This window comes from Impatiens glandulifera, chromosome 1 (assembly GCF_907164915.1).
Source record: "Impatiens glandulifera chromosome 1, dImpGla2.1, whole genome shotgun sequence".
Taxonomy (NCBI): domain Eukaryota; kingdom Viridiplantae; phylum Streptophyta; class Magnoliopsida; order Ericales; family Balsaminaceae; genus Impatiens; species Impatiens glandulifera.
The window spans coordinates 11,084,185-11,100,126 of NC_061862.1; the positions used below are offsets into that span (position 1 = coordinate 11,084,185).

The window sequence follows — 15,942 nt, forward strand, 5'->3', positions numbered from 1 at the left end:
ATTATTCAAATCACAAAAATTCAGGATGAAAAATTCAATCCAACTAAATAAGTTTTTGTACCGAACAAAATACAACATCAACTAAAATATAAAATATAAATGCTCAAAAGTAAAACGAATACATTTTGATGATAGCGGAATAGTCTATAAAGAATGTTTTTTAACTTCTTTAAAACTTTTCTTTTTAGAAAATAAAACCTCAAATGAATGTTTTCCATATATTTTAAATAAACAAAGTTTAATCACACTTTATTTATTTATTTATTTATTTATATATATATATATATATATATATATATATATATATATTTAAAGTTTAATCACCTATCATATATAAGTTGAACTAAGAAATCATGATTATAAGGTTGGACTAACATTTAATAAAAAGATAAAATAAATAAATGAAAAAAATAGATTCAGTTTTTATTTTCAAATTTCAAAGTTTCAAATTTCAAGCTATGATTATAATTTAATTTTGCCTCTTAAAAATAGCAAATGTATTTTGTATTTTAGTACTAGTTTGATGGAAAATAAATAAGAATTTTAACAAATAGGCTGAATTAATCTGGTCTCACCAATTTGGGAAGAGACAAACTCTAAATAAACTTTGTTATTAAACTTATCTAAAAAATCAAAATAAGATAAATCAAACTAATATTTAATAAAAAATAATTATAACTAATTTTAAAAAATAGCTTACCTCAAGTTTTAATATTTTATAAATAAAATGATTTTATACCAACATAAAAAAACAAATTTAGAGAGATAAAATAGATAATTATAATTTTTCTCTTGGAACTTATAAAATTAACATACATGAATTATGAAACTGATTATTTGCTGCATATGACCTATTAAAGCATAATTCCCACTTTAATTAACATGATAGTTTATGTGCTAATCCATATTATTATATATTATTGCTACATAAAATCTCTTTGGACAGCAAAATGTAAGTGAATTACAATCCCAAAATGTACACAATTTGTAATATTGTAGCAGCCAGCCAACCACCTCAAAACACTCTGCCTGGCAAGAACCACAAATGAGCACATCTCATTCTTCTTCATTGTCGTGTCTTTCGTCGAATTGAAGAAACATCGTAGAAGGAGGGCTCGGAAACTGTCGACTTACCATGCTCCTTTCGTTTATCTTCCCTACTTCCTTGCATACTCGTTCCAGAATCGAAAGGAAATCCCTCACAACCGTAAACATTCTGAATCGATGAGCCTCTTCCTTAGCCGAGTTCCCATGAAAGTACTCTGTTATTTCCTTAACAGAAATAGCAGCTGCATTTTCATGGACCTCAATCTTTGCAATCTCTTCCTCTGCCTTCTCTAAAAACTGGTCCATTGATTCCGAGAACTTCCTGCTTCTTTCCCCTCTAGGGTCGTTTAGTTTCGCCACTTCCCTAATCTTTTCAATTCCTTTAGCTAGCTTTGCAGCTTCCCCGGACAGAACATCCGAGTCCATGGCTGCTGCTTTCTTCACATTCGTCAGCTCCCCACTAAGCCCAGAGACGACCTGCAAGCCCATCTTCTTGAATTCTATGTCGTCCTGTAAATATGTTTGCCCCTTAGGATTGGCATTCAGATTCAGCTCAGACAGACGGCAACCTTCCGCCCTGCATATTTCCTGCACCACGAAATGCAAGAGGGTGGTTTTTCCGTCTGTACCCTTAACATCCACAAGCTTGAGCAGAGTGTCGAGCTTGAATGCACTAGCATCGCCTCGGTTTGTCCCGACATTCATACGGTTGCCCGTTTTCAGCACAGCTTCTAGAAGCTTCAGGAACATTCTACTCTTCCTTAGTTCCTCACAAGCAGCCTGTAAAAATCAATTAGATATGTTGGATAATTCAAAACCAAATAAGAATACTAATGTCTTGGGTTTTCTTTACCTGCAATGTCTCAAAAGATCGCTTGAGATAGTCGACCTCAGAGTCGAAATTGGCTATGTAGAGCATTGCATCAACCCTTTTGAATGCAAATGGAATATCGAGAACAGCTCTTAGAAATTTCTCGGCTGGCCCAAGCTTGAAGGGTGATTCGTCGGGGAACTCTTTCAGCTTATGTTCTTCCTCTTTGGTTGGAGCCATCTTCAACAAGCTTTCGAGTAGCTCTGCCCCCATAGTATCATTGCTGCCTTCAGACGGAAGACATAGATTATAACCCAATTTAAGAACCAGCATTATAACAATGAACACAATGAAATAACATGCAAGAATCTTTTACCTTCTAAAAGTGCTTCACAAACTTCATCAATTGTTACATTAAGTGCTCTTAGCAAAATGGAGATATTCTGGGATTTCTTCGGATCAAGAACTCGGTTTTCCTGATTGGCTTGAGGGAGAAGGATTTGCCTCTTAATGCCGTCTTTTGAAGGAAAATTCGACCCGTTTACCATAAACAAAGTCTCTATCATTTCCTCATTTAGCCTGTAAAAAGTATCTTTAGTATGAATATACCAATTAAAAACATCCATTAAAGGAAGGCAAAAGAGATCTTTACTGGAAGGAGCTGGATTTAAGCTGATCCCACACCATAGCACGATCGGAGCTCGCTCTGACTTTATCCCAATGTAAAGGCTTCAGCTTTGGCTTTGGCATTTCTTCGTTCCTATCCATGGAATCCACCCTTTGTACATCCTGTAAAGGGTCAGCTGGATCTTCATTCTGGAACACATCCGGCATTGAAAGGGGTATAATCGCAGGTTGTACAGTAACTGGTGAGACTGCCGGAATATCCCAAAATTGTGGTGGAGGCAGAGGCGGTGGTGGTGGAGGCAACTTAAGCCGCGGGATGTTATGATTTATCAACGATGTTCTTTCCGGCGATGAACAAGGCGGGGAAGGAGATAGAAGACAAGTTGGAGTTAGCGACTGAGTTTCTGTTGTTGACGGAATGAACTGTGGTCGCCGGAATGGAACTGGGAAATTGACGATGGAATCAGGGGACTTCGATCTCAAGCTCCTTGGACTTAAGTCTATAGGTACGGAAGGACTACTCAACATTGATTCAGTTGGAGAAATGGAATTAGAAGATGGGTATGACCGATTCCTGGAGATGGAACTTCCGATAACAAAAGGGTCAATCTCAAATCCAACGGAGCGTCTCCTACTGCTTGACTCAATGATCGGACTTTCTTTTCCGCCGGTAGATGAGCCTCTCGGAGAGAAGAACTCATCTTCATGTGCATCGCTTCCCAAACCACTGTCAGAGTTGTGCGGGTGAGTGTTACGAGGCAGCGGCGGGAGTGGCCGGAGCTCCGGTGAATCCAACTTATGATAACCAGAAGAGGGTAACGGTACAGCAGCATTTGATGAATCAGAAGCTTTCTGATTCTGTACATCCTCATCTAAACCTCTGAGCGTTCCAAGGTAAAGAAACTCTGAACTAGTATTCATCACGTTACGATTAGGCGGTGCCGGTGGCTTTCTAGTGCCATCAGAAATAGTAGTATTTGGAGGGAACAGTCGCTGGCTATCGGATCTCGATCTTTTGTTTCCTCCTCCAGTTTTACGATGGTGGTTACGGTTGTAGAGAAGCAAGGCGGCAGCTATTGAGATGAGTGCGGCAGAGAAAACAGAGACGGAAACGCCGATTGCAACTAGTTTCCTTGAAATGCGCTTGGAAGGGGAGGATTCGGGAAGTATGATAGATGAAATATTAGCTGGAAATGTGGCTAGAGTTGATGATGGTGGTGGAGGAGGCGGTTGCGGAGGGGAGTAATAGAAGGGGAAGAATGGGTTGTTGTTGGTGGTGGTGCTTGATTCAGAGTTGGGAGGTGATAAAGATGAAAAAGGGTATTTGGGTTGTTGATGATGGGGTGAAGGCTGAGGTACAGGCGGCTGAGATGATGGTGGTTGAGAAGTTGGAGGATGTGAATCAAAGGGGAAGAAGGGTTGATGAAGAAACCTACGGTGAGAAATAGTGAATGAAAGAGACGGTTGCAAAGACAAGAACAAGAAGAAGAAGAAGATGAATGTATCCATTTTGGTGAGCTTAGATTCTGTCTAAAATGAATGTGAACATGTGGGTGTGGGTATGGATAGCTAATTTGAGCTCAAATGGATGGATGGATGAGACTAGAATTGCAGAAGAGAATGGTAGTTGAGAGTTTTTGAGAAAGTTCAGTCCAATGATGATGATGAAGAAGATGACCCAGAAGGAAGAGTTAATTTCAATGGAATTACTTAAGAGCGCACTGCACTGGTTTTTGTTGTCAATGTTCAGAATGAATGCAGGGTTTTTCCCCCTTTTCACTCTTTGACGGTGAATTATGGGTTTTGCACAGTACAGAAGAAGAAGACGATAGAAAAGTTTAAAGATTTAAACTTTATTAATTTATTTCTTTCTTTCTTCCAGAAAAGACGTGTTTTTGTTTTGTCTATTGGGATTTGCACTTTCTTTTTACACCGTAGATCAGATTCCCTCAATCATCACACATATACTTTCTTTCTTTCTTTTTAACCTTTCAAAGTTGAAATAGTATAAATTATTTAACACTCTCCAAAAATAGGGTAAAATTAGGCAGTATCCAAAATATTACCCACCAGAGTTGTTTATATGACCAAAAGATTAACGTTAACGTTCGAATCGGTTTAAAAGATTAAAAGATTACGATTTTATAGTTTTGGGTTTCATAATAGTTTTTTATAATTCAAAAATACTTAATCAAACGTGTCCTCTAGAGACAAGGTAAAATAAGGAAGGTTTTATTTACTAAAGAACAAAAACAAAGATTAGATTTAGAGAGATTCACTGATGATAGAATAATCATATCCTTAAATCCATCATTAGACATTAACCTTGGAATTCGAATGTCTGTTTGTCATCCACTTTTATAGTTTAATAATTATATTTTATAACCCACCATTGTTTGGTTGTGCTTTTCTAACATAAAATCTTAGCAAACAATTTATTATAATTTTAATTTGTGACAAATTAGTAATAATAATAATAATAATAAAAGCGAACCAACAAACAAATATATGGAAAGCTCACCAATTTGTTAGTGACAGGGTAGCTAGGGCAATGTTTGGTCGTCGGAAGTAGCTAAAAGAGTCAACATTCCTATAAAATATTCACGTGATTATGTACGGTCACTCTATAACGTTTTATAACCTGTATTTTAATATGTTTCATATCCGTGCGGTACCTTTAAAATTATACCTCTTTTTTTTAGTTTAAATATGTTCATTTGCTCTTAAAAAAAAACACACAAGTGACAAGCTTGTAGAATGAAAAAAAAGGACAATCCAGCTAAGGCCGTGTTTCAGATTTTTTTTTTTTTTAATTCCGGAAATAGAAAAATGATAATAATTTTGAAGAGGTGAGAGTTTGTTTTTAAAAAGAATATTTAAAAATAAATAATATTTTTATATTTTTATTAATAAATTGAATAATTTAATAAATAAGAGAATAAAATAATATTTGATTTATTTAGATTATTTAAATTACCTAAACTAAGTATTAAAAAGAAACAACTTGAAAATGTCAAATAGTTGACAAAAGACTGCAAAAATTTGGTAAAATTATTGTTTTGAAAAGTTGAATTAATACTTAAAAATACATTAATTAAAATAAATAATATTATAATAAAATGGTTGAGAAAATGTTAAGAAAAGTTTATATATTATATATAAATATATATATGTTAGATAAAATTAGACCGGTTCAAATAAACCTAACTTAAACAAACTTTTTATGCAGGAACAAGGAACCGGACCGGACAAACAAAAGAACCGGCTAAGAAAACTAGCCGGTCAAGATAGTAAACCGACCAAGAATACTCGGAACGTGACCGCACAAAGAAAGGATCGGCCAAAGCTTAAAACCGGAATCATCAAACAGCCGATCAGCCACAAGGCAAAGAAATAACCGGAAGAAGTCCGGTTATATCACCCATACCGGAAGCGATCAGGTTAAGTCAAGTGACCGACCAGTACAAGAAGACAATTCGGGTATCTGTTGAGAATGATACCAAAGGAACAGACTGAACACTTCCACATCCATACAAGTCTGAGGAAAGTCTGCAGGCTGCAGAAGACAGTACTACCGGATCTTTCCACTTCGGGATAAGTCAGAAAGAAGATCTTCCAAGTACAGACAACTGTCCAACAGACAATGCCTACATTGAGTAAAAGACAAACCTAGCAGGTTTGTCTTACATACCGGGAGAACAGACCGCCAGGTCTGAGACAGAATGCCAGGTCTGAGGTTGACCATCAAGTCTGAGGAAACGACCGCAGGTCTAAATCTCTGAAACACTAAATCACTGCACCTCTGTTCAGCCAATCAGATTCAAGGCAGTGAAATATGACCGTTGGCATATTTCACCTATAAAAGGGGCAGTTGAAGAAGAATAAGTGCGCGACACAGTGGGACAAGTAAGAAATTCTAAGAGCATTTATTCTACAAGTGATAAGACTGTGTTGTTCTAAGAAAGCCTAAGTGCTAAAGTTAAAGTGTGTTTTACAATTTCGGTGTAAATTGTAAGAGTGTTATCGAGCAGGAAATAAGTCTCGATCGGATTGTACTTGTATTCCTTAGTGAATATCCTTCTCGCGGTTTCGAGAGGAAGGGGTGACGTAGGAGTTTATCTCCGAACATCCATAAAATCGGTCTTGTTATTTACTTTCTGCCGGCTCCACTGTCTAACCGATTTACATTAACTTAACTGCACCGCCCTAAACTGACTCTATATTATCCATACTGAATTTCCAGATTACCGAAGCCGACCCACCATTTTCAAACATCCATCATCCGAAACCGGCCTTGTCCATCATATAAGTGTGCTGCTTCAACCTGAAAGCAAACCTCTTCCGCGCTTGAACCTAGTTCAAGGGTTTGTGACATGTTGTGTAGTATTGAAACCCCGATGTTAATCTCTAACCGGATTAATCACCACCCTTCGAGTGAGAACCGCTAACCGGTCCAACCCCCGGTCCTCCAGTGGCTACCTAGATCCTAACAATTGGTATCAGAGCAGTTAGTTTCAATACTCAAGCAAGCATGTTTCAGGATAGGCCTCCAATGCTAGAAGGTGATGATTTTGCCAACTGGAAGGCACGCATGCACCTGCACTTAATCACCTTGGATGATGAAATGGAGTTCATTCTGACCGAAGGACCGATATTTATTGATAAGGACAGAAAGGAATGGACGGCTGAAGATAGAAGGAGAAACAACCTAGACAACCATGCAAGAAACCGGATCTCCAACAGCGTGGACAGAAACACATACTGCAAGATCAGAGATTGCAAAACCGCGAAGGAGACATGGAACACGGTTATCCAGATCTTTGAAGGAAATGAAAGAACAAAAGAAAACAAGATCATGGTGGCCACACAGAAGTTTGAGAGCATCAAGATGAAACCGGGAGAAACTATGAAGGAATACAGTGACCGGTTCACTGGTGTGTTAGATGAGCTAGCAACACTTGGAAAGAGGTATGACAATAAAGAAGTCATTATGAAAGCTTTGAGATCTCTTCCAAGTGCTTGGGACATAAAAACAATGGTAATGAGGGAATCAAAGAGCCTACGTAAGATGAAACTATACGATGTATTCGAAGATCTTAAAGCATACGAGTTCGAGATGAGATCTAGGACTGAAGAAGAAGTCTCGGCCTCGACATCAACCAGAGCACTAATCACATCTACAGAACCGGTTGCACTTGTACCTGCACCTGCACCGGCCCCTGCACCTGTACCGATCAGAACCGCCGAGCAGTTCACCGAGGATGCCATGGCAATGCTTGCACAGAAGTTTGGGAGGTTCATGAAAAGAAGCCAACCGACAAACAACTACTATGGTGATAAATCCAATGTAAGATGTTATAACTGTAATTGCTTGGGACATTTTAAGTGGGAATGCAGGAAACCGAGGAGGGATACCCAGAAACCGGATTATCAAAATGACCGAAACAATTATCAACAAACCGGTGAAGGAAGTGAGGTACCGAAAGCACTAATAGCCGACGATGGAGGAAGTCTGTGGGCTCACAGCGATAGTGATGATGAACTCACCTGCCTCATGGCAAATGAGGAACAGGTATCTGACTCTCCTTGTGAATAATTTACTAAAGATGAATTATACAATGCATTGAATGACATGGTAGAAGAATATAGAAACCTACTAGCCATGCTACCTAAGCACCTCAACATTAGAACCGATCCCATAGTACCCACTCCGACAGAACCAGAGGCACTCATTATAATCGAACCGGAGGTCGTACAACCTGATGATACACATACTTTAGAGACCGAATTAGATCCTAAGACCGAACAATCCAGTGAACCGACTAGAGAATTAACCGAGGAAGAAAATGCCCGACTTCAATATAAGATGGCCGCATATAAGAGATCTAGTGATATAGTAAAGAACATGAACAGTCACTACAGACATCCTCGTTGCAAGTTTGGCCTAGGATACACAGAGAATAGCTCCAAAGACCGAAAACCCATAGAGAAAGCAAGGCTTACAAGAGAAAACCTTCCCTTTATAAAATTTCTTAAAAGCTCCTGGACCGCTGAAGAGGAGGAGACCGCATACTATAGGGAAGAAAAGCTAAAATATGACTACGTTGGTCCAACCGAATCTGAGAAATGGCTTGACCCTGTGAAAAGAAAAGCCGAAATCCTCAAACATATGAAAGCCTTTCCTGAACCGCGTAGGTCAAACCACAGATCACCGAACCGAAGACCATCACCATTTAAGACCTTTGTAGAAAAACCGAGATACACAAAACCGAGTGCCAAAAGGACAGTTAAAACCCTAGCAAAGAAGACCGTCCGGTTTATCAAGGTTTGGATACCTAAGGGACTAATCGCATGTGGACCCAAGTAAAGGTGGGTACCAAATAGTTGTAAATATGTACATTTTGCAGGATCCAAAGAAACGGCTAGGAATCTCTGAATGGTTCTTGGACAGCGGTTGTTCCAGGCACATGACCGGAAACAGCAATCTGTTAACCGATATCAGAATAGCAACCGGTGCTTTCATCACTTTTGGTGACAACTCAAAAGGTAGAACTGTGGGCAAGGGTAAGATTGTCCATGGTAACCTAACTATTGATAATGTACTTCTAGTTGAAAACCAACGTTTTAACCTGCTTATCATTAGTCAGATGTGTGATGCTGGATATACTGTAGAATTCCTTAAACATGCATGCTTAGTTAAGAACTCTCAAGGCATTGTACTGCTAACCGGAAATAGGATAGGTAACATTTACAAGGTAGACTGGAAAACTAGAGTAGAATATCCTATATGCATGATAGCTAAGACCGATCAAACCTTGTTGTGGCATAAGAGACTAAACCATCTAAACATGAAAACTTTAAACTACATTCGTGGTAAAAAGCTAGTTGAGGGCATTCCTGATATAGTATTTAATCAAGATAAGGTTTGCTCAGCATGTCAAATGGGTAAACAAACTAGGTCAACATTTAAGAGTAAAGGAAATATCCAATCTAGCCAATGCTTAGATCTTCTTCACCTGGATTTATTTGGACCAATTCAGGTTGTTAGCCTAGGAGGTATGCTCTACACCATGGTAGTTATTGATGATTACTCTAGATTTACATGGGTAATATTTCTACCATCTAAACGTGAAACCGTATCAAACCTGATTACACTTCTTAAGCGCCTACAAAATGAAAAATCAACTCGCATTAATAGCATTCGAAGTGATCGAGGTACCGAATTTACCAACAGTACATTAACCGCATATCTTGATGAATCCGGCATTAGACACGAGTTGTTTAGTGCTAGGACTCCTCAACAAAATGGCCTGGCCGAGAGAAGAAACCGGACTCTCAAGGAAGCCGCACGGTCCATGATAGCCGATTCCGACATTGCTCAGAAATTTTGGGCTGAGGCTATCAACACTGCATGTTATACACAAAACCGGTCTTTAATAAACAAATTTCACAACAAAACACCGTATGAGGTTTATTTTAACAGAGTTCCCAAACTTAAGTATCTCAAGATTTTCGGCTGTAAGTGTTATATACATATAAATGGTAAAACCCAACTCACTGCTTTTGATGCAAAAAACGATACCGGGATCATGCTAGGATACTCAGCAGTAAGTAAAGTATATAGAGTATATAATAATAGAACTGCAACCATGGAGGAAACAATTCACGTTGTTTTCGATGAATCGGTTGAAAGTAATACTGCATCAGGCTTTGATCTACACAACAGATTGGAAAATAATAATATTCATTCTGATAGTGAAGTTGAGACTCCGGTCTTCAGGCGGTTTGTCCATGACCAAATGGGTAATATTGAAACCCGGCCGGATCAAGCTGTTCCACAACAGGAAGCTGACACTTCGGTCCAATCCGAGGAAGTCGGTCGGTCTGACAATCTTGTTCAGCCTACCGACATGTCTAGCCTTGATCAAGTAAACGGTAATTTGGTAGACATCCCTGAACTGAACCTCAGAAGAAACAATAAACATCCTCCTAAGCAAATTATAGGTGACCCTTCAGAACCTGTTCGAACTAGGGGTCAACTTCTGGAAGGATACTTTAATTCCGCCTTTATATCCCAGATTGAACCGAAAAGAATAGATGAAGCATTGTCAGATCCGGATTGGATCTTGGGAATGCAAGAAGAGCTAAACCAGTTCGAGAGTAGTAAAGTCTGGTACCTAATCCTTAGACCGAAAGAACAATCGGTCATAGGAACAAGATGGGTATTTAGAAACAAACTCAATGAGGACGGTTTGGTCACGAGGAACAAAGCCAGATTAGTGGCTCAAGGTTACAAACAGGAAGAAGGCATTGATTTTGAAGAGTCATTTGCTCATGTAGCTAGGATTGAAGCCATTAGGATTTTTCTAGCGTTTGCTGCTTTCAAAAACTTTAAGGTTTTTCAAATGGATGTTAAAAGTGCATTTCTGAACGGTGACCTACGTGAAGAAGTGTATGTTGAACAACCACCCGGTTTCAAGAGTGCTGCATTCCCAAACCATGTATACCGATTAAATAAGGCTTTATACGGTTTAAAGCAAGCACCTAGAGCCTGGTATGATACACTAACCGCATTTCTATTAAAACATGATTTCACCATCGGTTCGGTGGATAAAACATTGTTTAAATTTGAAAAGAAGGAACATATCCTACTTGTTCAAATCTATGTAGATGATATCATTTTCGGTTCCACCGATCCTAAGCTATGTGATAAATTCTCAAAAATGATGACTGACAAGTTTGAAATGAGTATGATGGGAGAATTAAGTTTCTTCCTAGGTCTTCAGGTTAAACAACTCAAAGAAGGAACATTCATTAGCCAACCTAAGTACACCAAGGAGCTACTAAAGAAGTTCGGGATGGACACTTGCTCCTCGGCGGCTACTCCAATGAGCTCATCGATTAAATTGGACAGAGATGATGAGGGCCAATCGGTAGACCAGATTGCATACCGGGGGATGATCGGCTCTCTCCTATACCTGACAACGAGTAGACCGGACATTCTGTTTGCGGTCGGTGTGTGTGGGAGATTCCAGGCAAATCCAAAGCAATCCCACTACACAGCCGCAAAGAGGATACTGAAGTATCTAAAAGGCACACCTGATGTCGGCCTATGGTACCCAAAGGACTCGTCCTTTAATCTAACAAGTTACTCAGATGCAGACTATGCAGGGTATAAGATTGACAGGAAAAGCACAAGCGGTACATGCCAATTCCTAGGTGACCGACTGGTGTCATGGCACAGCAAGAAACAGACATCGGTGGCCACATCAACCGCAGAGGCTGAATACTTGGCGGCCGGAAGTTGCTGTTCACAACTCCTCTGGATCCAACAACAACTGAAGGACTTCGGTGTTATAGCCAAAGAGTCCCCGATTTTCTGTGACAACACAAGTGCCATTGCAATCACCTACAACCCGGTTCTCCACTCCAGAACCAAGCATATCGACATAAGGCATCACTTCATCCGGGAACATGTCACGCTGAAGCATATCCGGCTGGAATACGTACCGACTGATCAACAAGTAGCCGATATCTTCACGAAGCCCCTACAGGAAGCTAAGTTCTCTCAATTCAGACTTACTCTCGGTTTAACCGATATTAGTCAGATCCTTCCTAAGGATGCTTAAAGGGAAACCGGTTCGGACAGATAAAACAGGTAGTTCCTCCTAACCTGTTGAACTTCAAATTTTCGGGGTACCTGTGGAAGAACCGCCCAGTTCATCAGATAGAGTAAACCGACCAGTTACCTAGTGCATGCACCAAGTAACCGCATCGGGATGAACAACTGATAACTGACCGGTTCGGAAGCGGGTTACTCTAGATTATTTGAATTTCAAACAGAAGAGGAATAACTATCAGGGTTTAAAGATATCTGTTCTGAAACATTGCCCTTTCAAAGTAAAACTGGTCGCGCCTAAAAAGACGTGAAAATCTTTTGATATCTTTCACAGTCCAGGCCTATGACCAACATCCTAGACTGCAAACCTGCATATTTCATGCAAAAACTTCTCATCCTGCAGTTAATAGATATCATCTCATTTAATACCTGGACAATAGGATAGCCCCTCAATCAATATTTAAGTGAAGCAAACACTTACCGAAATCCTCACAAGTCAAAAACTCTCTCTCTCACTAAGACAAAATGTCTCAGTTTCCCAACATACTTCAGGTTGATTTTCAGTCGTGCTCCAGCACCGAGCACTACGATATTTATAGAATGATAAAATCTTTGGAAGATACTAGCCTCCAATACTTCCTTGACGACAAACACACCGTTTATCCTGAGTCCATCATGGAGTTTTTCTACAATGCTAGGGTATTCAGGGGTACACCCCATTTCGATACCCATATTCAATCCAAAGTAGGGGGTATCATCTTCGACTTCACCGAGAAGGATTTTGCTCGGTGCTTTAGTCTGCCAAAACAAGGGCTGACAGACCTCAACCCACCGGCCAACATAAAGGCCGAGGTCTCACTTACTCTTGCCCGGTCTGATGAACCGGTTGACGATCACGGCACTAAATCACACCTGAGGGCTGAATATCAACTCCTCAACGATGTGATAGGTAGGAGCATCTTCGAAAGGGATGTCACCAATACCTATTGTGCCGCAACCTTCAATATGATGACGGCTATTGTCACCGGTACACCGGTGAACTGGTCTAGGGTGCTATTTGACGTCCTCATTTGGATGGTCGGCATCCGGTCAGTCGGCCTCATCCCCCAACTAAGCTGCCTCCTTGTGGAGCTAGGTGTTCCGACTTGTCCCGGAGAAGGTCTGAACCATGCCCAGGTACTCAGCAAAGAGATAACCGACTCATTTTATGATCGGTTTGAGAGGGCCTGGAGGAGGAGGAACCGCCGGTCCAATCCCAACGGTGAAGTCAATTCACGCGCACCCTGAGTCACTCATTCTTACACCCGGTCGTTTTGTTGCATGCACCGGGTGTATCTTTATCCAACATCATCATGACCACTTCGGCTTTTCTTATGTCTTTCTTCGGTTTTATTTATGATTTCCTCGGTCACTTTTGTTTACTCTTCATTTTGTTAATGCAATTAATGAAAGAGAAATCCTTAATTAATGAGATAACCACCAACCACCTGAACATTTAATATCCAACTAACTTGGTTACTTCTCAACTAATACCTACCTCGAGCTCCGCAATCTGCCACTTCCCCATGCACCTTGGAAACATAAAGATTCTTTTGTCTAATAAAACAAAACTCACAATCAATGGTTATGTTTTCCCTCCCAAACCGATCCTATATAAGGAGCCATCTTCTAATCAATTTACCACATCCTAAAGCATAAAACACTTCTGAAATCCTTTGAATTCCATCTCTCTCAATACCGTAATCATGCTGAGCCGAACTTTGGGAAACTTCTTAAGCATCGATTTCGATTCATGCATGGAGGAATGGGACGGGCTGCCCGCAAAGAAACTCATGTTCGAATCACTCATTCTTACCGGCCTTCGGCCGTTCCTCGAAGAATCCGGTCCGATTCTGACTGAGGACGTTAAAGCGTTCTTTAGAAGCGCCTGTATTAGGGGCAATTACATTGTCTCTACGGTGAGGGACCACACATTCTAGCTCGATGAAGCCGAGTTTGCCACTCTATTCAACCTGCCCACAGAAGGGTTCTCCGATTTTCCACCTCTGGAGGGGCTTGACGAATTCTATTACTCACTCGTCTATTCTGGAACCATGGAACCGGTGGAAGATCATGGGCCCAAAAACCTTCTGGGAGACATGCCCAACTTCTTCTTGAGATCGTCACTCGGTCCATTCTTTGTCAGTCCCCTAATCAGCGGTACTCAAAGAATACCTACAACATGATGACCAACATTTTTAGCAACAAGGCCATCAATTGGTCCACGGTCATCTTCCAACGTCTGAAATCCATGATAATAACCAAGAAAGGTCTTGGTTTTGCACCTCACATCAGCAAACTAATCCTATCATACCGGCCAGAGTTCGGACCGGGCACACCGGCCGCCCCTTCAAACATCCTCGACAAGGATTCGGTGGAGGAAAGAATTTCCAGAATGTTTCTTCCATAGACTGTACTTTTCCATTGTCTATGTATGCTTATTCCAATACCGATTTACCTGTCGGTCTTCTTTCTGCAATATTTCTTGAATTCAATCTCATTTCAGTTTAAATGACCAGGTCTTCTTAATACTTTGAATATTTATCTAAGTAACTGGTTAACATCTTCAAAACCGCGCCCTTATCCGGTCACATAAAATCGCTTAAAATAAAAAGATTGCAAACACTCTGATCATTCGAAATAACCGATTAACTCTAGACAACCGGCGCTTCAATCGGTCTCAAAAGAAGAGTGCGTCGTCAGTGGCGTAAGCAAAAGTTTTGGAGGGAGATTTCCCGCACAAAACTCCCGCCCCCTTAGTTTACCGCCCATGGTTTGGCGCCTATTCTCTCCCGCCCATAGTTTGCCGCTCCTTTCAACTTGGAGGGAAATTTCCCGCCCAATGTTGATGGGACGGTTGGGCTTCCAAACCGCATCTATAAAAGGGACTCTCGGTCATTTTATTTCATTCTCACGCGAATCTGCTTTCTCTCTCTAAGCTCTCTAACTCTCTGAAGCGGTTATTTCTCAAACTCTCTCAAAAATCTCTAAGATGGGGCGCGATTCGGCTTTGTTTAGGCACCTATCTCAGGTGGATTTCGAGGAAATCCGAATGAAAGGTACGTCCGAGGCAAAGGAGGTTATTGACCGGGTAGTCAAAACCGGTCTGGAATATTTCCTTGGCGGTCCTCATGTTCTCTACAAAGATGCGGTCGAGGAATTTTTCAAAACCGCAACTATCACTAATGACAAAATCACCGCAACTGTATGCGGTACTGAAATAGAGCTCACCGAGGCATCGGTGGCAGAGAGCCTGCGCCTTCCAACAACCGGCCAGGATGCAACGGCGGACATCGAGATCAAGACTTTTGAGGCGGCATGCCAGATACTCTCGGCAACTAAGGAGCCGATAAAAGTATCCGGCAGCAAATCAACGTTGAAACCGGAGTATATCCCAATCTGTGACATCTTTGCAAGGGCGATTCTGGCAAGGGGAGGAAACTATAGCAGCCTAACAAAGGACAAAATCAGGATGCTGATCGGCCTGATAGAGGGAACAAAGGTTAACTGGGCAAAAGCGGTGTTCAACAACTTAATGGATATGGTGAAACCGGACTCTAACCGGTCATGGGGATACGCCGTTCCTCTCGGTAAGATTTTCCTTCACCACAATCTCAACATCGGTCCCGACGTCATCGTCGCAAATAGATGTCTCATCAGATCGAAACAATTCTTAGAAAGGAAGCAGCCGGCCCCCGGTTCCACAGGTGGCCGAAAGAAGAAAGCCGACAAGAAAGCGGCCCCAGCCAAAGTAAAGGCCGAAAGCAAAGGAAAAGAGAAAGTAACTTTCTCGGAACCA

At 40.7% G+C, this 15,942-nt stretch overlaps 1 protein-coding gene across 1 annotated transcript; it reads right to left on the bottom strand.

The window, feature by feature from the left end:
• Nucleotides 1-847: 847 nt before the first annotated feature.
• On the bottom strand, nucleotides 848-4,274 carry LOC124919873 (formin-like protein 2). The gene is made up of 4 exons (XM_047460236.1): nucleotides 2,511-4,274; nucleotides 2,235-2,437; nucleotides 1,901-2,145; nucleotides 848-1,827 (listed from the first exon to the last, which is right to left on the bottom strand). Exons 1-4 carry the CDS (start codon nucleotides 3,992-3,994, stop codon nucleotides 1,057-1,059), a joined length of 2,703 nt encoding a protein of 900 aa, XP_047316192.1. The 5' UTR covers nucleotides 3,995-4,274; the 3' UTR covers nucleotides 848-1,056.
• Between the last annotated feature and the right edge of the window lie 11,668 nt (nucleotides 4,275-15,942).